The following is a 24,147-nucleotide window of genomic DNA, read 5'->3' on the forward strand; positions in this document are numbered from 1 at the left end:
CAACTTTATTTATAAAACACTTGGCCAAAACAAGCTGGCCAAAGTGCTCTTCAAAAACATAGAATATACAAGGACAATCAGTCAAAGTCACAATGAAACTACTAAAAAACAGAAAACAATAAGATACTTAAATTAATTAACAAGAAATGTACATCTCACTTGTTAAATAACAGTGAAAAAAGGTGTAAATTTTAAAGTTTTAGGAGTTTTAGAGGACATAACAGTTATAAGCACTTTTAAGTCTTAGTTCTTTGGATTATGACAGAACCAAAGTTTTATCAATGCATTTTAAAAGGAAAAAGTTACATATTCACAATTTTGTTAGCCTCCATGAAAGTATCGCACTGAGCGATTCAGATATTGTTATGTCCTTAGTATGCACTAAGAGTTTCCAAGATGCCTGTACACCTTTGTCATAAACTTGGCTATAAAGTCTCTACATTGCATGGATATTGTCATTGGTGCGTTAAAAAGTGAAAATCTGGAAAAAAAAAAAAAGTAAATAGTGAAGTTTAGTTCGGTGTCAGGAGCAGAAATATATGTCATTCATATCATATCTATCTATCTATCTATCTATCTAAAAAAAAAAAAAATGTGTTTCTCACCTTCCACGGTGGTAGGTCTCTCACCCTCATTCAGCTCGGGTCCTCTACCAGAGGCCTGGGAGCTTGAGAGTTCTGCACAGTATCTTTGCTGTTCCCAGTACTGCACTTTTCTGGACTGACATGTCCGTTGTTTTTCCCGGTATCTGTTGTAGCCTCTTCCAGTTTGGGGGTTACAGCCCCGAGTGCTTCGATCACCACAGGCACCACTGATGCCACAGGCTCTCTCCAGCTCCTATATATATATATATATATATATATATATATATATATATATATATATATATATATATATATATATATATGTCTCGCATCTACCACACCAGACAAGACCCACGGTGTAGACTGTGCAAAGAAGCTCCTGAGACAGTCCAGCACATAACTGCAGGGTGTAAGATGCTGGCAGGGAAAGCATACATGGAGCGACATAACCAAGTGGCGGGCATAGTGTACAGAAACATCTGTGCAGAGTACAGGCTGGAAACCCCAGGATCAAGGTGGAAACACCTCCAAAGGTTGTGGAGAATGACCGAGCCAAGATCCTGTGGGACTTCCAGATACAGACTGACAGGATGGTGATGGCAACCAACCAGACATAGTGGTGGTGGATAAGAAACAGAGCAGAGCCGTGGTGGTTGACATCGCAATACAAAGCGATGGTAATATCAGGAAAAAGGAACACGAGAAGCTAGAGAAATACCAGGGGCACAAGGAAGAGCTGGAGAGAGCCTGGAAAGTGAAGACATCAGTGGTGCCTGTGGTGATCGGACACTCGGGGCTGTAACCCCCAAACTGGAAGTGGCTACAACAGATACCGGGAAAAACAATGGACATGTCAGTCCAGAAAAGTGCAGTACTGGGAACAGCAAAGATACTGCGCAAAACTCTCAAGCTCCCAGGCCTCTAGTAGACGACCCGAGCTGAATGAGGGTGAGAGACCAACCACCGTGGAAGGTGAGAAACACATTTTTTTTTTTTTTTTATGTATATGTGTATATATATATATATATATATATATATATATATATATATATATATATATATATATATAGAGAGAGAGAGAGAGAGAGAGAGAGAGAGAGAGAGAGAGAGAGAGAGAGAGAGAGAGAGATAGATAGATAGATAGATAGATAGATACATAGATATAGATTGATAGATATACATCCTCTGTCACAGAAAGAACACACATGTTCCACTGAGTCATGTCCTTTAGTCCAACAGGAGCTGAACTGCATCAGTGCACAAGGAGCAAGCTGTTTTTTTCAGTATTTATAGTTTATGCAAATGAGCCATGTGGTTTTAAGTTTTGTTTCTCTAAAACGTAAACAAATGTGGCAAAGCTGCATTAAACACATTATTACTCAATGTATATTTGAGTCGTCCTCGTAGGGAAAAAAAACAAAAACCACATTTCAATGATCCACTCACATTCACATTCATAATCCACATTCACCAAGACAGGGAGGCAACACCGGGCGAATTACACCACAATCTGTCAATGGATCATGGACGCCTGGACTAAGGCTCAGTCTCAAGTGTCGTCTGTTTATTTTGCTTAATGCGCCTTATAATCCAGTGCACCTTATACGAAAATTAACAAGAGAATTCAACATTATTGATATTGCACCTTATAATCCGGTGTGCCTTATAGACCAAAAAAATTTAGTAAATGGTTTGCAGTTGTTATTATTCTTCACAACAACAAGAACTAAGTGCTCAAAAACAGATCACTCCTTGTGCGCTGATGTGGACACGGCTCAGAGGAATATGAGTGTTCTTTCTGTAACACAGGGGTGTTCTGCTGATGGTGAGTGTCCTGTGCTTTTGTCACGTTGGAGATGGTTTATGTTAAACTTTTCAGAGATTACACATCTGCAAATCATACGCATAGACCTATAGATCTAACTATAACTCGCTTTAACATGAAACTGCCTGAAACACTAATAAGTTGCAGCAGCTGATTTTAAGACGAGTCTTTTCATAAACTGTTTTCCGCAATAGCGTCACATGACCGATGTCATGAACCCAGCGAATCAGGAAGGAGCAAGTCACAGTGACGTCAGCGTTTTCAGGCGTCCACACAGATCTGTACTCAGATGAATTTGTGGGAGCTGGCGGCACCAGATCGTTCCGTCTTGAGCTGTTTTCCATCGGATTAGTGTGAACGAACACCGCATCTGCAACGAAAACGACACGAATATGTACAAATGTGGATGGGATAATACCAATTGAAAATGTAAACTATAACTCTACACCAATCAAGTAATTTGTGAAGAAAAGTTGAAAAATATGCTGAAAATTACAGAAAGTAGAGAGTTCCATATTGTTGACATCACACTGAGAATTCTGTCCAAAATTTCGGCACAATTTACAGACATGAAACACATTTTTATCAACAACAACATAATAAAATTCAACAACAATATCAACAACAACATAATAAAATTCAACAACAATATCAACAACAACATAATAAAATTGTGTTTTTAGTTAATTGTCAAATAATCATAAAATATTAATAAAATCATCATAATTTTGGTGCACATTAGAGGAGTTTAGGCTTGATGTTATACATGGTTGCTAGGTAACAGTTATGGAATTCCCTAGAGTGATGTCACGATTTCCAGGAAGTAAAATTTGCCAAACCTGAGACAAAAATTTTAAGTTGTTATTAATTTTAAATATAATGATCTTAATTGTGTTTTAGTAGCTCAACTTGTCGCAGGGAGTTTAAAATATAATCTTATCAAACCCACGTTACTCCTGCAAATACACCCAAAGGAACACAAAACACCTCATGTACTTGTGGAAGAGACGACCCGGAAAACCCAACAGGTGCATTCTGGGTTTTTGTCGTAACTATTTTTAGCATCCGTGACCGAGGAGGGGATCGGGACCGGTGGGTTTAAAAAGCGCCGCAGCGGAGAAAGCGACAACGGTGATGTCATGGCGCGCGGATCCAGCCGAAAGTAGGGCAGTGAGAGCAGAGGGGGGAGGGGCCGCGCTGAGGGAGGGAGGGATGGATGGATGGAGGGATGGAGAGAGAGAGGAGGAAGAAGGGGGTGACCTACATACAGCTGTGAGAGACCTGATGAGAGAGAGAGAGAGGAAAGGTGACGAGACAAAGGAGGAGAGATGAGGATGAGACAAAGAAGGACAAAGGAGGGAGAGAGGAGATAAGGAAGGAGTATGAAGAATAAGGAGAGATGAGAAAGGAGATGAGGATGAAGAGACAAGGAGACAAAAAAGGAAAGGATGAAGGAGTGAAAGGAGAGAAATAGATAAGGAGACAGGGAAGGAGAGATGAGACAAAGAAGGAAAAAGGAGGGACAAGAAATCAAGGAAGGATAGGAAATGAGAAGATGGAGGAGGGAGGAAACAAGAAAGGAGATATATAAGGAGAGGTGAGAAAGGAGATGAGGATGAACAGACAAGGAGACAAAAATGAGAGGATGAAGGAGTGAGGAGACAAAGAAGGAACGAGAAGATGAGGAAGGAGGACAGAGATAAGGAAACAAGGAAGGAGGGGTGATACAAAGAAGGAAAAAGGAGGGAGAGGAATCAAGGAAGGAGAGGATGACTAGGAAGGAACGAGAGGATGAATAGGAGGAAGGATAGGAAATGAGAATGGGAATGAGAAGATGGAGGAGGGAGGAAACAAGAAAGGAGAGAGGAAATAAATAAGGAGAGGTGAGAAAGGAGATGAGGATGAAGAGACAAGGAGACAAAAAATGAGAGGATGAAGGAGAGAGAAGATGAGGAAGGAAGGAGGGATGATACAAAGAAGGGAAAAGGAGGGAGAGGAATCAAGGAAGGAGAGGATGACTAGGAAGGAATGAGAGGATGAAGGAGTGAGGAGACAAGGAAGGAGAGATGTGACAAAGAAGGAAAAAGAAGGCAGAGGATTCAAGGAAGGATAGGAAATGAGAATGGGAATGAGAAGATGGAGGAGGGAGGAAACAAGAAAGGAGAGAGGAAATAAATAAGGAGAGGTGAGAAAGGAGATGAGGATGAAGAGACAAGGAGACAAAAAATGAGAGGATGAAGGAGAGAGAAGATGAGGAAGAAGGAGACAGATAAGGAGACAAGGAAGGAGGGATGATACAAAGAAGGGAAAAAGGAGGGAGAGGAATCAAGGAAGGAGAGGATGACTAGAAGAGACAAGCAGGAAGGAATGGGAGGATGAAGGAGTGAGGAGACAAGGAAGGAGAGAGGAGATGAGGAAGCGGAAGGAAGAAGAGGAAAAAAGAGGAAGGAGAGATGTGACAAAGGAGGAAAGAGGAGAGAGAAAGCAAGATAAGGAGACAAGGAAGGAGAGATGAGAAAAAGAAGGAAAAAGGAGAGGAGTTAAGGAAGGAGAGGATGACTAGAAGAAACAACTAGGAAGGAATGTGAGGATGAAGGAGTGAGGAAACAAGGAAGAACAGATGTGATGAAGAAGGAAAAAAGGAGAGAGAAGAGTCAAGGAAGGATAGGAAATGAGGATGGAAAATGACAAGATGAAGGAGGGAGGAGACAAGAAAGGAGAGAGGAAAGGAGCCAGGAGAGATGAGACAAGGAAGGAGATATGGGAGAGGAGAGGAGAAAGGAGAGAGATAAGGGAGGAGAGGAGACAAGTAGGGAAGGAATAGGAGGATGAAAGAGAGAGGAGACAAGGAAGGAGAGAGGAAATGAGCAAGGAAAGGTGAGAAAGGAGATGAGGATGAAGAGAAGAGACAAGGAGGACGAAATGAGAGGATGAATGAGTGAGGAGACAAGAAAGGAGAGAGGAGATGAGAAAGGAGAGAGACAAGGAGACAAGCAAGGAGAGAGGGGATAAGGGAGGAGAGGAGACAAGGATAGAGATGCGAGAGAGGTGAAAGACAAGACAAAGGAGCATGAGAGGAGGAAAAAGGGAACAAAGAAAGAGAGACGAGGAAGGAGAGACGAAACCAGGAAGGAAAGTGGAGACAAGAAGGAAGAGAGGAGACAAGATTGTAGAGAGGAGACAAATAAGGAGAGAGCAGACAAGGATGAGAAAAGAAGAAGGGATGAGGAGGAAAAAAGGAGATGATGAAGGAGAGAGGAAACAAGGATGAGGAGAAGAGACATGGTGGAAGCGAGGAGAAAGGAAAGGAGAGGAGGACAGAGACGAGGAAGAGGAGAGGAGAATGAGAGGCGGACATGTCGCGTCGGCTGTCAAAACTCCCACTCTCCATCTGCTCTGTGATTCCAGCCATCGCACCAGAAAAGAGCTAAAACGCCCGGAAAAGAAAGATGGCTCCTCCGACGAGTGTGTGTAAAACCAACAAGTGAGAAGTGGAAAAAAGTTGGATCACATTTTAAGTAAAACCGTTTGTGACAGTAAAGAAAAAAAAAAAAAAAAAAAGATGACTTACTACTTTCACTATAATGAATGCCATAAAAACTGTGAAAATCATCTACTCCATTTTAACTTTTTCAAAAACTTGCAAAATGGAACCAGTTCATTTTAAAGTTTCCTTGTGAGCTTTAAGACATTATAAACCAGTGAAAATCATCCAAATGATTCGAGTGAAGGTGTATGGAGGTTAAAAACACAGTGGAGCACTTCCTGTTTTACCACCAGAGTCCTGCATGGGTCCGTTTATGGAGACGCGCCCCGCCCGCACCTGCGCAGTACAGCACCACGCTCGCCCGTTAACCCGGGAAATCAGGGTCAAGCCCGTTAGTCCGACAGCCCGATAGTCCAGAACGAAACCAGGACTAAACCAGCACTGAACCTACGCCGTGTCATTAGCAGATTATAAATATATACACACCGCAACTGCAGAGCCACCAGTACTACACCAGGACTGGACCAGAACTACACCAGGACTTAACCAGGACTAACCAGGACTGAACCAGGACTACACCAGGACTGGACCAGAACTACACCAGGACTTAACCAGGACTACACCAGGACTGGACCAGAACTACACCAGGACTTAACCAGGACTACACCAGGACTGGACCAGGACTACACCAGGACTTAACCAGGACTACACCAGGACTGGACCAGGACTACACCAGGACTAAACCAGGAATTACACCAGGACTGGACCAGTACTAACACCAGGACTGGACCAGGACTTAACCAGGACTGGACCAGGACTAAACCTGGTCTAAACCAGTACTACACCAGGACTGAACCTGGATGACACCAGGACTTGACCAGGACTAAACCAGGTCTAAACCAGTACTTCACCAGCACTGGACCAGGACTACACCAGGACTGGACCAGTACTACACCAGGACTGGACCAGGACTACACCAGGACTGGACCAGGACTACTACACCAGGACTGGACCAGGACTAAACCAGGACTGGACCAGGACTGGACCAGGACTAAACCAGGACTAAACCAGGACTGGACCAGGACTAAACCAGGACTAAACCAGGACTGAACCAGGACCACAGTTGAGCCGATCTCCTCCGCTGATGGTTTTATGTAATAAATCCACTAAAGTCTCTCGCAGCCTGGTCCATCGTACCGGGAAAAGACCGGGAAATGTCATTTGTTTCCAGGGCAACAGACGTCCTGGATGCACGTCAAATATTTTTCTCTCGTTTGTCGTTCATTTGATTCACCTGACCTGCCCGTGTGTAATCACTACCCACCTGCATACGCGCCTGTAACATTCCGTAAACATAAAACCCACCCGTTTCAGCCACTTTTTGTGGGTATCCATCAAATGTAAGACTCTGCCTGGAGCTGTGTTTCGTTTCATTCACACGTTTGAGTGACCCATTATTATGAGTTTGTCTCCATCTCCAAAGCTCAAAATGCTCTGTTTAACCTTGTGATGTCATGTGGTGCTAGTTTTCATGTTAACAGCTACAGTATGTTTTACCTTTAGTTCAGTAGAGATTGGTAATTCCAGGGCTGAAATCATCCAAATGATTCCAGTGAAGGTGTATGAAGTTTAAAATCACAGTGGAACACTTCCTGTATTATCACATGACATCACAAGGTGGCGCAGAATATTTTCAGTTTGAGAGAAGAACTCAGCCTAAATATGCAGGGCTCATGTGTTAAACATGTGTGAATGAAACAAATATGGGCCCTTTAAATAGTTTGCAGTAGTCCAAGTGATGCGTTTTTGCCATCACATAACAACTACTAATAGTCTATTGCAAAAAATTACAATAACATGAAAAAGTTCAATATTTTTTTTGTCTCTCATTTCCGAAAGTCAAGTCCATATACAGTATTATATTGAGTCGTGACACATTTGAGTCCTGTGTCTCTGAAAATATTACATAAAATCAATTTTAAAAAATATATTTTAAACAGAAATGTCAGCCAGGAACTTTTTCATGATATTGGAATTTTTTTGCAATGGACTAGTATATGCTACGCACGGAGTATGCCCTGTTCACGCTTACCCAAAGTCGTTTGGAAACACGCGGATGACGACTTCCGGTGTAGTTCCCTGCACTGGGCATGTGATAAAACCGTGGATTCAGCCGCAGCGTCTTCACAATCCGCCAAAGATTTCCAATTATAATACACAATTTAAGGGAAAAGAAAGAATACAATGACATCTAGTTGAAGAAAACCAGGCCATTTTCTTAGTTTTACCAGATTTTGTTACTATCGCCAACAAAACCCAAAGGGAGTCGTCATCCGCATGTTTCCAAACGTCTGCCGCTTTTGTGACGTAAGCGTTAATTGAGCCCGTTCTTGAATCTCAGACAATAAATGCTTTATAATTAGATACAGACAGTACACAGTGGACTTACTTTGACCTCAAGAGCTGCTTATACAATATATGTTCTGGGATAAGACATAGTTTCTCAAATACATGGGGAAAAAACTGAGTACAGGTCCTTTAATTCTTCGTTTAATTCTTTGGTGAGACAGATAGGATGAGAGACACGAATACAGCAACTTGTGCAGATTTGACAGATTTTTTTTTCTGAAACACTGACCTCATTAAGACTCTCGATAAACATGGTGCTTCAAAGCCATTAGAAACAGCAGCTTTTCAAAGGCTGTTCAGAGCAGCCCCGACCACAGGGAAGTCCCACAGTCTTCACATGAGATGAAACAAGCAAGTGGTGGGTTTTATGTAACTTGGCTGGTGAGAGAAAAATGAAAAATTGCTGCAAAAATGTACAGTACAATGATATAAGAATATATTGCTGACAGTTTAGAGTTTAGAGATGCACGGATTGCGGTTACAGCCGCGGTATCCATGGCTAAACCGCGGGTCGGGCAGATGACGTGACGAAAAATAATATTGTAATTAAATTTGGGCGGGTGGTGGTTTAACTACTCAAATTAAAAAATATTATATATAGCCTATATTGTTATGTATTGTTACCTACATCTGAAAAAACAGTACAGTCTATGCTTGTAGTAAGAAGGTTAAAAAATAGCCTAGTCAGAAAACTTGTCATTAAATGGTCTATTTGCGAACTTTTCACAAATAAACCGCAACGAACTTTAAACGAAACACAACACTTGGATGGGTCAGTTGGACTTTGTTGGTGCGTTCACGGTGACTCTGGGCTTTGTTCAGTTGTGGCGTGTAGGGAGGGTGCTGTCTGGGATCGCTGGATTGTCGGCGTGTTCGCAGTGACTCAATTGTTCAGTTGTGTCTAGAAGTGGCACATTGCACTCGCTTTTTTGGTTCGTTCCTCCGTTCCGTTCCTCGTCCGTGTGGAGTGATGAGTGTGGCTGCGGGTGTGTTTCGCTGTGCGGTCGCTGTCTACGCCGTGTGCAGGTGGTGTGGCTTTGTAATTTACTGAAGTCATGCTGGGACACCTGAGTGGATTTGTGTATAGGGCGCTCTGGATTGTGGGGCACGCAGTTGTTTTTTGATGGGGTTGGAGGCTTAAGAGCACATCTGATAGTCCAAAAAATATGGTATGCACGTTGAGTGAATTTTGGAATGAATGAGCTAGAGAGTTAGCATTTTTTTTCGAGGCTCCTTAGTTTGTTTGCTGTATGATTGTTCTAAAATCTAAAATCGGCGGATGGAGGGCGAGTGCGTTTTTGAAAATTTGTCAAAACCTTGGGTGCAAATGGATAGCGGGCGGATGATGAGTTTTGTGTTGCTGTTGCGGATGAAAAAATAGCCCATCCGTGCATCTCTAATTCATATTAGTATAGAGCCCAAAAGTCTGTTCTGGTTATGGAAGTCAATTTTCCAATCATTTTTTCCATAGATTCATTAAAAATTAATATTAAGGGTTCAAAGGCATTGGGGTGGCTAACTAACTATGTACTGACTAATATTCATAAAGTGGTTGCTTTAAAAGGTCCTATATTACACAAACTTGACTCTTGGCCAAGTTATAATGTTGTTACCTCATCAAAAACATGCAAAAACCTGGAGGTGTGTTTTGTTTCATTCACAAATGTTTGAATAATTCTGTGTTATTAGTCTGTCTACATCTCCAAAGCTCAAACTGCTCTGTTCCACCTTGTGATGTCATCAAGCGGTAGTTGAGTCAACAGCTACATTTTACCTTTTGTTCAGTTTGGCATTCCCAGTGCTAAAATTATCCAAATGAAGTGAATGGAATTTGAACATAATGGAGCACTTCTTGTGTTACCACATGACATAACAAGGTGGAACATCTTCTTCCACTTATCTGGAGCCGGGTCACGAGGGTAGCAGTCTAAGCAAGGACTCCCAGACTTTCTTCACTTCAGATACTTCCTCCAGCTCCTTCGGGGGGACCCTAAGGCGTTCCCAGCCCAGCACAGAAACATAGTCCATCCAGCGTGTCCTGGGTCTTCCCCGGGGCCTCCTCCTGGTGGGACATAACCCGAACACGTCCCCAGGGAGCCAGCTGAAGTTGCTCCCTGGGGACCCTCCTAAGGGAGCGCCCAGCCACCCTGCGGAGGAAACTCATTTTGCCCGTTTGTATCTGCGATCTTGTTCTTTCAGTCATTACCCAAAGCTCATGACCATCACCTTTGGGCTCAGCTCCCTCTTCACCACAATGGTTCTATACAGCGACTGCATCACTGCCAGCACTGCACCGATCCACCTGTCAATCTCACGCTCCATCCTCCCCTCACTCGTGAACAAGACCCCGAGATACTTGAACTCTTCCGCTTGAAGCACCCATCTGCAGAGGGCAAGCCACCTTGTTCCAGTCGAGAACCATGTCCTTGGATTTGGAGGAGCTGTTCTTCATCCCAGCCATTTCACACTTGGCTGCAGACCGCCCCAGAACCTGCGGCAGGTCAAGGTGGAACAGAGTGCTTTTTACTTGAGAGAAAAACTCTGCCTAAATGTGCAGGATTGATTTGTTAATCATGTTTGAACACAACTCCAGGTAAGTTTTTCACGAGAAAACAAGATTATAACATAGATCAGAAAATAGCGTAACATTGGCTCTTTAACACATGTTTTTCCCAGAAACTATGTATGGACTTCCTGAACCAGAGCAGTCCCTGTTGAACTCCGTTGTTTATTTTTTGTATTCATGTATTTTTGCAATACATTTTGTTTAAATCATACACTGGTTTTGCAATTATGCTAACTTCTTGCTCTTTTTCTCACCTCCCTCCATCCCTACTTCTTTCACCTCCTTCTTTGACAATCTCTTCCCAAAATGTGTCCCATTCTTCTCCCCTGTCTCCCTCCCTCCATACCCCTAACTTCCATCTCACTCCCTCCTGCTCTCTTCCTCTCTCCCCCTCCCTCCCTCCCTCCCTCCCTCTTTCTCTCTCTCTGCAGTAAGTACAGGCCTTCATCGGAGCAGCACAATGACAATTTCTCCCTGTCCACCATCGCTGAGGGCTCCCACCCAAATGTAAGGAAACTGTGCGACACCCCTCCTAACGTCCCCCATGCCCGTGCATTGGCTTACTATGATAACATTATCTGTCAGGTAACGTGGTTCTTGCCTCTCTCTTCACCCCTCTCCTGCATCTCCCCGACCCCGCCCGCGACCCTCTGGCTGACCTTTGACCCCTAATGCATGGGCATGAGTATTCTGGTCTGATACGAGGTGGGAATGCCATGAGCAAGGTGGCTGTGAATTGGAGAAATAGAGTTTTTTGAGGTTGCAATAGTAGAAAGCAGCCAGCAAGTGGATCTTTTATCATGGAGCCAGAAGCATCATAGACTATACCAAATGAAAATCTAGAGCTGTTACAGTCTTTTGAAGAACTGATGCAGAATCAAACAAAAATAATACATACACCTACATACAACACAGTGTTACATATAATACCAGGGTTCCTACAGTGTCTTAAAAAGCTCTCTAAGTCTTAAAAAATGTATGAATTTGGAAATAATACCTTAAAAAGACTTGAAAAAGTAGAATTTTTATATCTGGGTCATAAAATTTATACAGTATGTAACTTCTCGATATCGCACTTCTCCTCAAAAGTTTAATTTGTCAACCATCATTATTTGGTTAAATAACGCAGCCTAAATAAAGAGCGGCGGACCCGATAATTGAGAACGCGACGCAGCCCCGGGTCAGATTACTCCAAACATGTCACTGAAGATCACGCGCTACAGCAGCACAAGCAGCAAGCTCAGCAAAAGTGTGTAAAATCAAAGAAAATCTCAGCAGAACTCAAAGTTTGATTAATGCCGTTATGTTGTTTCTTAACGTTGGTTTTATGTTACCAGAGCCCGTTCCATGCTGGGGTTATGGGTAAGAGTCTCTCTATTCCCCATATTCCCAGCATGGAATAAGTAACTGCTAAAGCCGCATGTATGTTGTGCAATTTTTGGCCTTTTTTGAGCCGATTTTTCACTCGTGCAATCAGGCCGAGTTTTGTCTTAATCTTGTGTAATGCTTCGTGTAGTAAACATGGGGTAACCAGAACTGATTAATACCTTATGACCAGCTCCCGATCGACAATCAGATCACCTCTCATGCAGGTTTCGCACTGTTGAAGTAGCTCGTATAGAGTGAGAACATGAATCATGAGCTGTGAACTTTTAAACCTTTTGATTAGGTCGTACAGTTTGAGCTGGAGCTGAGTGAAACAGTCGGAAGTATTGCAGAGTATGTCCGGCATAACGTAACCAGTGTTAAAAAACAACTTAACAGTGTAAAGGCCGCCACACACTACACGCTTTTTCAGTCTTTTAACGATTTTTTAAACGTCCGTTTTAAACCTGTATAAATCAGCTGACCGGACACGTCACAGCAACATCACGTGACCACTCTGAGGAAGACCGCTAGTGAGCAGTCGAAACTGTCAGGTATGAAAAACAAACCCTTGATCTGAAAAAAGAACCTAATAACATAGATTTTTAAACGTGCGACAAAAAGCGTCTGGATATGCAGCAGGTCTCTGAAATAGGCCATGAAATAGGTATTAAGTTTTTATATAAGTGGTCTTAAAAAGGTCTTAAAAAGGTTGACTTTAACTTGAAGAAACCTGTAGGAACCCTGAATACAAAAAGGGAAAACCAGGAATAAATTGTCCGACAATAATTCAACGAAATTTTCATACATACGCTAATTCTCTACATCTTAAATATCTCCAAGCCCATAAACCAAAATATATCATAAATTTAACTCAAACCTGCTCATGAATCAGTCTAACGTTAGTGTTTTTATACACAGTTTACAAGTGTTTTAGACACTGAGTGAGGAGCTGAAACTGCCCTGCCTTACCCTTGAATAACAGCTGACCTTATAAACATGGGCCGGGACTTTTATATATAAAAAAGTAGGAATTGTTAATACTGCAGAAGGCTATGCACATTTTTGTAGTCCTAAAATGATTACAGTGACCAGAATTTCAAAATCAAAAACTGGGACACCCTGGTTTGGGTTAGTAGGTAATAATAAAATTGTGAAACGAGTGCGTAATGAAGGAAAATTGTTCTGCACTTGGCCCATTCATGACTAACATGTGAGTCAGTATAGTCACATTTTCCTTGTGTTTTGGTGATTTTAAGCAGCTTTTCTGTTTAAACCTAAAACAAGTGACAATTTATGCCTCTCTTTACTGTTGGCAGGTCAAAACTAGGGACACTTGGGGCATTTCTTGTTTAAAACTGGTACTAATCATTGGTTTTAGATAAATCTGCTGGGACAGGGAACACAGGCCTCAAAACTGAGACTGTCCCGGGTAAATATGAACATCTGGTCACCCTAAAAATTATGCATGGACAGCTTTGTTTGACTTCACCTAAATACCGTAATAATGACATTGTAGTCCGCCTTATTCTCTTGCTGTTATGGCCTCGCCTGTTCTCGTGGCAACCCTCAAGACTCCAGTCGTTACACTTTTATTGCGGCTATTGATTTTGTTTCCCACTTTATTGCCTATTGATTTAATCTCGAGGCAAACACTCGACGTCACACTAGTTAAATCACAGAGCTCAAGACGTTTTCATTTGAATAAAATAAGCATTCGTGGGAAAAATAAGTAACATCGATGGCTCTCAAAAAGATCTGCACTAAATAAAGTAAAACCAAAATCAAAATACTTCTAGACCTCTGTATTGTGCATTCCCACCTCATGTACTCTGTGGCGCTAACATGCTCCAAAGCGGACATGCTCAGCTTTGCTAACTGTGCCGACGTAACTTAATGTATGCTTCATTTGTTTATCCTGAACTGGGAACTTTGGGATTTGTAGTTTCTTTGGGGGGAAGGGTCTAAACCAGGTAAGATAACGTTGTGAATATTTGTGCTTTAAGAATCTGTCAGGATAAACTTTGAATATGGCTAAGGTTAAGAGCGTAACTAACAAAAGCATGGTTAGCTGTTAGCATCAACATGTTAGCAGCATGGTTAGTAGATTTCGTTTGTTTTTTTGTTGTTTTTTTTTTCATTTCATTTGAAAGATGTGGTACCACCGTCTAACAACTCCATCAGTAGTTTCTCAAGCTGCTCTACTGGCCCAGTCATGTCTCCTTTTTAATACTTCATAATCATATCACAGTCATACCTCCTCCCTTTTTTAACCAAAATACATTTTCCCCGATCAAATCTCGACATAAGACTAAATATCTTCAAAACAGCCCACGTCCTGTCCTTAAAAACAAACTTCATGATAATTCTGAGAGTGAATGTTAGAATAAAAGTAGTTGGAAATGCTTGATATCAATGCTTCAGAATATTTTTTGTGTGTTTGCATAGATAACAACAAAAGACACAAGGCAACACAAAACAAAAACCTCGCAGATGTTGTAGTTAGAGATATTAACACTTGTAATGTTGATGAGAAGATTGCAAAAACAGGTAAAGATAGACCAATACAACCGTTGGCTGATAATTTGATCTTCCAGTAATTTATGTTATTATTATGTTGTATATTCATGATCTTTGCCCATGTTTTTGGGAAGATTTTGGTCATTTTCCCCAAATAATGGAGTATGAATTTAATACAAACTCATCCATGATCTTGTTAAAGGTTGTATAGAAGATTTTCCAAGGAAAGAGAAATGCAGCGACTGTTTGTCCTTTTTCAAATGTTATGCTTCGCTCCTTTTCCCCTTTTCTTCTTTCCGCGACATCAAAAATGGACTTTCTTTTGCGATGAACTGGTCGTGAATTCTTGTCCGCCATTACAGCAAACTTTGTGCAAAGTGAGAGGAAGCTACAGTTAAAGAAAAAGACGCTAAGAACCGATGTATTGGTTGAGTAAACGGCATCAGTGCGTGAGAGGCGAACGTAAACCACGTAATCCCAGTGTGCCGGAAAGTCAGTGATGCTAGAAACGTAAGGAGTTTGATTAACAACCCAACAGCCAATAGATAAAGAGGTAGCTTTGTTATCTATTGGCTGACGTTTATCAGGCCCAACCACGTCCACAGTTGATGGATTTTCATTCTTTTTTTTTTTCTGGTCATCATAATTACAAGGCTGCTGCGTCTCTATAATTCTATTTTGAACTTTCATTGACAATTTGAAACAAACAAAAAAATCCTTCATACAACCTTTAACTGGATGAGGCAGCGCTCTCTTTGGTCTTAAGTGTTCAGATAAGCTTTATGTGTACCGTATGTTCTTAATGCATAGTTTAACAGCTGGTTGGGCCAAAGAAAATATCGGGCTCTGCTGAAGATTTAAGGCCGATATCACAAAACCAGAATCTAGAGTTGTTTAGAATTCAGAGTAGCCAATGTTTGATGATCTCTGCTGATGTTTTTGGGCCGATTTTGGTAATTTTCCTCAAATAATTGAATGTAATTTTAATACAAACTCATCCACGACCTTGTTGTGCTACAAACGAATGAGGGAGCAGTTTAGTCACATCTTTGCAGTGCTCTCTTTGGACTTAAGTGTTCAGATATGCTTCATGTATTTTTAATGCACAGCTAAACGGCTCGTTGGGCCAAAGAACATATCGGCTTCTGCTGGAGATTTAAGGCCGATATTTGATACGCAAAAAGGGGCAAATATCAGCCTGAATTTTTAGGTTATTAGGTTCTTTTCAGACCAAGACTTTGTTTTCATAAGTGACCATTTCAACTACTCACTAGCGCTCTTCCTGAGAGTGGTAAAAGTTCACAAGTTCACAGTTTTGACTGGAGGACAGCGCCATTTGCAGTCCGAATTCCTTAGGACAGTATCCCACCCGTAGGAAGACAGCACCAAAACTTGTAAAAATCAGCTGACCGGACACGTCGCAGCTACATCACGTGACCACTCTGAGGAAGAGCACAGTGAGCAATCCAAACTCTCACATATGAAAACAAACACTTGGTCTGAAAAAAAGAACCTATTAACATAAAATATCAGGCTAATATCGGCCTTAAATCTCCAGCAGAGGCCGATATGTTCTTTGGCCCAACCAGCCATTTAGCTGTGCATTAAAAATACATGAAGCATATCTGAACACTTAAGTCCAAAGAGAGCACTGCAAAAATGTGACTACACTGCTCCCATATCCAGTTTGTAGCAAAACAAGGTCGTGGATGAGTTTGTATTAAAATTATATTTGATTATTTGAGTTTTTTTGTTGTTGTTTTTTTTTTTAAATCGGCCCAAAAACATCAGCAGAGATCATCAACCATTGGCTGCTCTGAATTCTAAACAATTCTAGATTCTGGTGTTGTGATAAAAAGGCTGTGTGAGTTTGTAGTCAATTTAAATGACATAATCATCTGGGTTATATTATCAAAATTAGCCCAAATCTACATATCAGCCCAAAAATATCAGCAGAGCTTGGTTCCTCAGGATTCTAAATAATTGGTATTGGCACTGGCCATGAAAAAGCTCATATGAGCCGATCTCTAGTTGTAGCAGGGTTGCCAGGTTTCAACCACTAAACCAGTGCAACAACCTTCCAAAAACCCAAAATGTTAAATGTGTTTTACTGATGCTTGGGATAAAACCTTTCTTGCCATTTTCAAATAAACATTTTGTCCAACAACCATTTCCATGGCTGCAAATTTGGAACAATGTGCATTATGTAACTTTTTGGTTTGGTTTTGGTTGGAGTTCCATCACCTTCTTGTTCCTATGGATGGATGGATAATGTTCTACAGTATGACTTTAAATAGTTCTTCCTTACATTTATTCAATTTGGTGGTTTTATGTCTCAAAATCTCACAGATCTGACCTGTAACTTGGTTTGGTTTGGTCTCCATGATGATAGAAAGGTTTAATGCCACACTGTGAAACATTCCAGACAAAGCAATAACACCTCCATGGAGAAAAGCATTTGATGGACCCTCCATTAAAAAAAGTTACACAATGCACCTTTTATGGAGTAAGAAAGCTTTCAGAAATATTTGTGTGCATAGAATAGAAATCCGTGCGTATTTGTCTGTATTTGAGCATAAAATAAATATTCTTAAAATCTTGAATGAGTCCAGTCATACATAAAATGTATAGTGTGTATTTTATCCATCAGAATACAAATTAAACAGTTACGACATCAAGAATTACAATTGTGAAATGAAAATTTACAATTACGCTTTCTTCAGTACGAACACAAATTCACAGATGCGACTTTACTGTCAAAAATACATCATCACTTCACAGGCATTATTGATTGAGCAGAAGACACATTGATCGATATACCGGACTTTTGCACCGGAACTTTTAAAACAGGACTCTTAGTCCAGTTTTAGTCAGTTTTAGTCCAGTTTTAGTCCTGTTGTAGTCCTGGATCAGTCCTGGTTCAGTCCTGGTTCAGTCTGTATGTGGTGCAAAATTCCAGCATCTCGATCGATGTTTCTTCTGCTCAATAAATGCCTGTGAAGTAATGATGTATTTTTAACAGTAAAGTCAAAAATACATTCACAATATTGTGAATTCGTATTCATACTGAAGAAAGCATAATCGTAAATTTTCAATTTGTGATTGTAATTCTTGATGTCGTCAATTCAATTCATATTCTGATGGATAAAATACACAATACATTTTATGTACGACTGGATTCATTCGAGAGTTTGAAAAAATAGATATTTTATGCTGAACTACAGCCAAATATGCATGGATTTCTATCCTACGCACACAAATATTTCTGAAAGCTTTAGTACTCCATGCCAATTAGTTTCTCTACTTCTCTACAAATATTAAGACATAAGCCAATCAGAATATAGCACCACTCATTCTTATGCCCTCGACAGCTCTTTAAAGGAATTAATTTTAGCTCACCACCACCTGCAAGACCTAAAAAGACCTTTTATCTAAAGCATTTCCTACTGCTTATTCTACTTTAGCTTCATGAAAATACCTTCTTACCATTACCCCAAACGCTCCCAATTTATTCTCAAAGACAACCATAAAGTTCCATGTTTCGTCCCTTTTCTTGACAATTCCAAGCAAACCCACTAATGAAACAACATCCCTACAAATCCTCTGTAAACTAACAGTTCGCCGACGGTAGGGCGCTCTCTGTAAACACGGGGGAGATGAGACGCTCTCCTGATGAGGCCGGGCGGGAATATCGTCTAACAGGAAGTCAGGCTCCGAAAGTCTTTATCTGATCTCTGCGTCTGTCCTCCTCTTTCCATCTTAATGAACCTCGACAGCAAAAAGAGTGGAGCACAAAGTGATGTCATGCACGCAACAAAGACAATGAATCTCCCCACACTATCATATTTTATAGTTGTAACTGAGCAAATGCAAAGGAGATATGTTTAATGCCCTACTGTGGAACATCCAGATTCAACCAAATTCCATGGAGGCACCGTAGAAGTTTAACACTTTAATGTGATGAGATGATTGCAAAAAATATGAATACACAACTTTCTTAATGGTTTGTGGTCCTCAAAAAGTTGAAGGGCCCATGTAACACTATCTCTGATCTATGTTCTAATCTTGTTTCATCATCACAAACAGACCTGGAGTTGTGTTTTGTTTCAATCGCACATTTTTAACACACAAATCCTGCATATCTAGGCTGAGTTTTTCTCTCAAACTGAAAACACTCTGTTCCACCTTGTGATGTCATGTGGTAATACAGGAAGTTCTCTACTGAGGTTTTAAACTCGATGCACCTTCAATTGAATCAGTTGGATGATTTCAGCTCTGGGATTTCCAATCTCTACTGAATTAACCCTTGTGCACCCTTTGTGTTCCTTTGTGACAAAAATGTACACCGGAAAAGAATACCACAATATTTTTATGCAGTATGGATTTTTGTCCAACTTTTTTATATTAGTGTTTTCATTTACTTAATACCCTAATCATGCATACCAAAAATATATATAATATTTTTTTTAAATTTTAACCCCTTAAATGCCATCTTTGACAGCAAAAGGATCAAATTATGTGCATGAAAAAAAAAAAATTTTTTTCTGTATCTTTCAAGGAATTTTAATTTGTTTGTGTTGGGATTATCAGAGACTGGGGGCTTGTCTAGAACACAACCTTATCATTTTAACTTCAAATATCTACGTCTCTGGCCTTCAGTGCGGACTACTTTTTACAAATGCCTTTCTATTGATATCGCCTTGTAATTGAAGATACAGAGTAAAAAGAAAAGTATCAAAACTATTTAAAAAGACACTAAAACAAAACATTTTGAAGGGTTTTCAATACCAAAGAATGCCAGTTTAAAAAAGCCATTTTGAATGGAAGTCAGTGGGACAAAAATGTACCTAAGGACCATGGGTGTTAGTATTTTGATTATAGACCATTCATTTAAAGCGGTCTTGAAAGAAAACACAGAAATTAAAAATACATCACAAAATACACAAACTGGCCAATTTTGGTGATATTTGGTGCAATATAGACAAAGTTATGCAGAAAAGAAAAGTTGAAATGTACATAGAGAGTGCAGGTAGAAGGTAGAACGGTAGAAGGAGCTGTTAACTTGAAAACCAGCACTTCATGACATCACAAGGTGGAACAGAGCATTTTAAGCTTTGGAGATGCAGAGAGACTAATAATAAAGGATTACTCAAACATGTGAGAATGAAACAAAACACAACTCCTGTTAAGTTTTTGAGGAGGTAACAACATTATAACATGGCTTAAAACTCACAAGAGTCCATTTTGCGTAATATATAGATCTTTAATCATAAAAAATGCATTACGGTCTTCCTCATTTTGCCTTCATTCGCCTCCGTTATGTGATTTTAAACATTCTGATGTAACATTTTAAAAGGTCTTAATGAATCTAGTATTTGGGAGTAAAATAATCTAAATCACGTCCACTCCTCTTTGCTGTCTCTGGTTTCTTTTTCTATACTTCTACGTCTCTCTCTTTATATCTCTCTGTCTCTCTTTCCTCTGCCGTGTCTTTCTAAATTTGCCTTGTGTGGTTGTGGGAGTATAACGTGTGCCCGTCCCCCTCCCTTCAGAAAACCATGAGCAGATACACCTGGGAGTGTAAGACCAAAGAGGAGTCCGACTGCGAGGTAAGGCCCGGCCAAGTGTCCCGCCTCCCCTTACAGTTTGTCCTAGAGTCCTGTGCCCCCCCTTCCCCCTGCCCCTCGCCATTATAACTGTGGCCCTGCCCTGTCAGCCCCCCGGTCCCCCCGTCCCTGCAAAACCAATGGAACAGTCCGCATACCGAACTGTATCGCCAAAAGTCTCGCAATATTATCGGAGGCCATCACAATATATCGAATTACAAGTCTCTTTGCTTAAATTCATAGTTATGGTGATTCTAATGTCTTTCTTTGTGATTTGAATGACTTTCTTCTTTAGTAAAGCACTTTGAATTACTTTGTGCATCAATTACGCTATGTAAATAAACTTACGTTGCCTTGCCATGGTGCAGCAATAGATAAAAATACTACATAGACCATGATCCTTTGGTGTTGACAGTGCAGACTACATGAAGAAATAATGGAATTCTTCATATTATAACAGAACCAAAGGCTTTTAAAACAGAAAAAGTAGCATATTCACAATTTTGTAAGCCTCCACAAAATATCGTGAGATGCATATCGTGAAAATATCGTATCAAGGGATTTTGATATGTCCCGACATTTTACTGTTGCCGCCCTGAGAACCAACCAGACCAAAACGGACCACAAAAAAACATTTCAAACTTCAACAATGGTTTCAGAAGAGAAATTATCGTTCGTTTATCCCTTGGCTCTCAAACTTTTCGCACCAAGGATCACTTTTCTGAGTCTAAACCAGGACTAACCCAAAGAGGACACGAAATATAGATAAAACTGACTCAGCGAACACGAGAACTTAAAGATGCATTGCTCGACTTTTTCAGTGGAGGCTCGGTCAGTTGCTCGTCTCCATGGAGATGTTATTGCTTTGTCTAGAATGTGCCAAAGTAAAGATTAAGCTCATACAGTATATCTGAAGGAAAACAACTATAAACTGGCTTACAAGTCAGCTCTGTGGAGAGGCAGCCCTATTCACAGAGAGATTTGAGTATTTTTGAGCAACAGAAACACCCGTAATGAATAAATTCTTGATGGAAAAGTTTAATGTCATACAGTGGAACATTCCAGTGAAAGCTAACATGTCCACGGAGACAAGTAGGTGACGGTCCACTAGAAAAGTTGCGCAATGCACCTTTAAGAGCAGAGAGACACAAATACACGCTGCTATAGACTTAGAAAAACATGATTTTATATTTTATATACATAGTTATACCACGGTCAGTGAGAATTCTGCCATGCATTATTCTTGAACGACTGCTCAAGTAGTTCTGGCAACAGTTTTTAATCACCAGGTTATATCACCAGGTTATATCACTACGCTGTGAGCATCACTATAGCAACAGGTAAACAAATGAACTACTGTTAGGAGGGACTAGCTTCAACTAAGACAGAAATAACCAAAGCCTTGAACATCCACAGACAGCCAAAAGGTTGTCTTGTTTTTAATGTTTTCTCACAAAAAGAAAATTTGAAAATCAGGGACTAGTTGTTCATATAGACAAACAATGAAATCACCTAAATCAACCTGCATATATGGCAGTTCCACGATGGCAAAAATTACTCCTCGTTGTCAGTCCCATTATGGTGACTGGGCTGCAGAGGTACTGAACCCTATCTTAAATTCCAAAAGCAGGGCCTGTCCCCGTGCCTCCATCTTCACCCTCATCTCCATCAGACCTTGTTTATATCTGTTCCCACTCCCCAAACAACACCTGCTCTACAGTCCTGGTGCTCTGTGCTCCCTGCCCCCTCACCATGCACAATGATACGAGCTGCAAACCAACAAACCAACACACGTTTTCCAGTTTCACGCTGACGGGAAGACAGAGGGGCCCTATCCCGTAACCATGGAAGTGACGTACCCGCACGTCCTGCCTGAAGTTACTATCTAGGCCAGCAGCCAGCGGGTAAATGCTCTCTTTTCAAAGTTCTCTCATCTCCAACACAAAGTCAGGCTAGTGCTGCTGCCCGGCCCCCCATGTGATAGACCACTGGACTGTGCTCTGTGCATGTGCATTTAGACTGGGCTGTCCACACGGATATATGACGGACATGGTTAGATGTTAGCTCCAAAGAATACATGAATAAATGGTAGATGACAAGATATCCACAAAATGCATGAAAGAAGAAGTGTCTTATTTTAGTTTATTTCATTATTTGGGGCTACTGCATAAATCCAGATCTGTTTATTTAAAGGGTCTATATTACTCTGTTTTCTGATCTATGTTAAAATGTTGTTTCTTCATCAACAACACCCAGAGTTGTGTTTTATTTGATTCACACATGTTTAACACACAAACCCTGCAGATTTAGGTTCTTCTCTGAAACAGAAACAGTCTGTTCCACCTTATGATGTCATATGTAATACTGGAAATGCTCCACAGTGTTTTAAAAGTCCATACACCTTCACTAGAATCATTTAAATAATTTCAGCTCTGGAATCTCTACTGAACTAATGCCGAACATACACTGTGTGATATTATCGATCGTTTCAGTCAGCTGCAGCTCAAACTGTACGACCAACTGTACGATTCACCTTCACACTATATGAACTACTTCGACTGGATTTCAAACAGGTTTGATATTCTTGCAACCTACGATTGCCAATCAGGAGCTAGTAGAAAGGTAGTAATCAGTTCTTATTACCCCACATGAAGCACAACATATCATTGTGTAAAACTCAACCTGATCCCAAAAACAGTGGCACAAGTGAAAAATCATCTCAAAAAGGGCCAAAATCACACAGTGTAAGCCCGGCTTAATGGTGCGTTTGATTATCCATCCGTCTCCCACTCTGATCTTAGATATGACATCTTGTCCACACTTGTCGCACAGTCTCGCATAGACTGTCTATATGGATGGACATAGCCAATGCACTAGCCGCCCCGTTATGGTCTTGCATGTCTGACTTGAAGAAAAACAACTGGAAAGCTGTTATTTTTGTTGTTTATCTTCTGTTAGCAACCCTAGGGACATTTAGCAATACCTGTTTAAAACAAGTCTTTGTTCATTATTTGCCTGACCACAACACCGACCACCATACCCTTAGGCAGTGATACGGATGCAGTACGCCACTGCAGTAATACTACCATACCCATAGACAGTGATGCGGACACAGTATTGCAGTAATACGAGCGACTGAAATTGTCATTTAAACCACCAAAGTGTCCAAACACAATGATAACAGTTCATACTTAAAAGTGACACTGGGCGCAGCCACTTTGGATTCTGTCTTGGAATCCTTCCTCGCACTCCTCTGAGTTCTCTGAGTTCCACCGTCCGAGCAAAACGTCCTCGGACCTCTGAGTCGGACAGATAATCGAACACACCATAAAGCTAAGGGGAGCTGTTAACATGAACTACCACTACATGACATCACAATGTGGAACAGAGCATTTTCAGTTTTGGAGATGTAGACAGACTAATAATAATTGATTATTCAAACATATGAATGAAACAAAATACAACTCCATGTCTGTTTTTGAGGAGGTATCAATATTCAAACATGGATTAAAACTCACGAGAGTCAAGTCAGAATAATATAGGACCTTTAAATATGTGATAGTTTAAAGCCTGAAATAGACATATATCCAATCTGCTGAGTGGAACTCTTTGTTACAAGCTGGAATAGTAAAAGCTTGCAGATCAGCGAACCTGGATGTGCCCTTAAACTGTAGCGTCGATCAGTCTCCGTGTTAATGGGGAAAAACAGCTGAAACACACTCAAACGCAATCAATTCTCCCTGACCTTAATGTGCTCCAACTCAAGTCAACCGAAAGCTCTTAAA

The 24,147-nt window shown here is 40.8% G+C and overlaps 1 protein-coding gene across 1 annotated transcript in view; it reads left to right on the plus strand.

Annotated features, from left to right (window-relative positions):
• Positions 1-24,147, plus strand: part of cspg5a (chondroitin sulfate proteoglycan 5a) — a 94,164-nt gene that overhangs the window by 67,535 nt on the left and 2,482 nt on the right. The window contains exons 5-6 of the mRNA XM_020935790.2: positions 11,303-11,456; positions 20,309-20,365. Coding sequence (XP_020791449.1) covers positions 11,303-11,456; positions 20,309-20,365 — 211 coding nt within the window. The remainder of the gene's footprint in view (positions 1-11,302; positions 11,457-20,308; positions 20,366-24,147) is intronic.

Source organism: Boleophthalmus pectinirostris, unplaced genomic scaffold (genome assembly GCF_026225935.1).
Source record: "Boleophthalmus pectinirostris isolate CB_2022bp ecotype Guang Dong unplaced genomic scaffold, ASM2622593v1 HiC_scaffold_6, whole genome shotgun sequence".
Classification (NCBI taxonomy): Eukaryota; Metazoa; Chordata; class Actinopteri; order Gobiiformes; family Gobiidae; genus Boleophthalmus; species Boleophthalmus pectinirostris.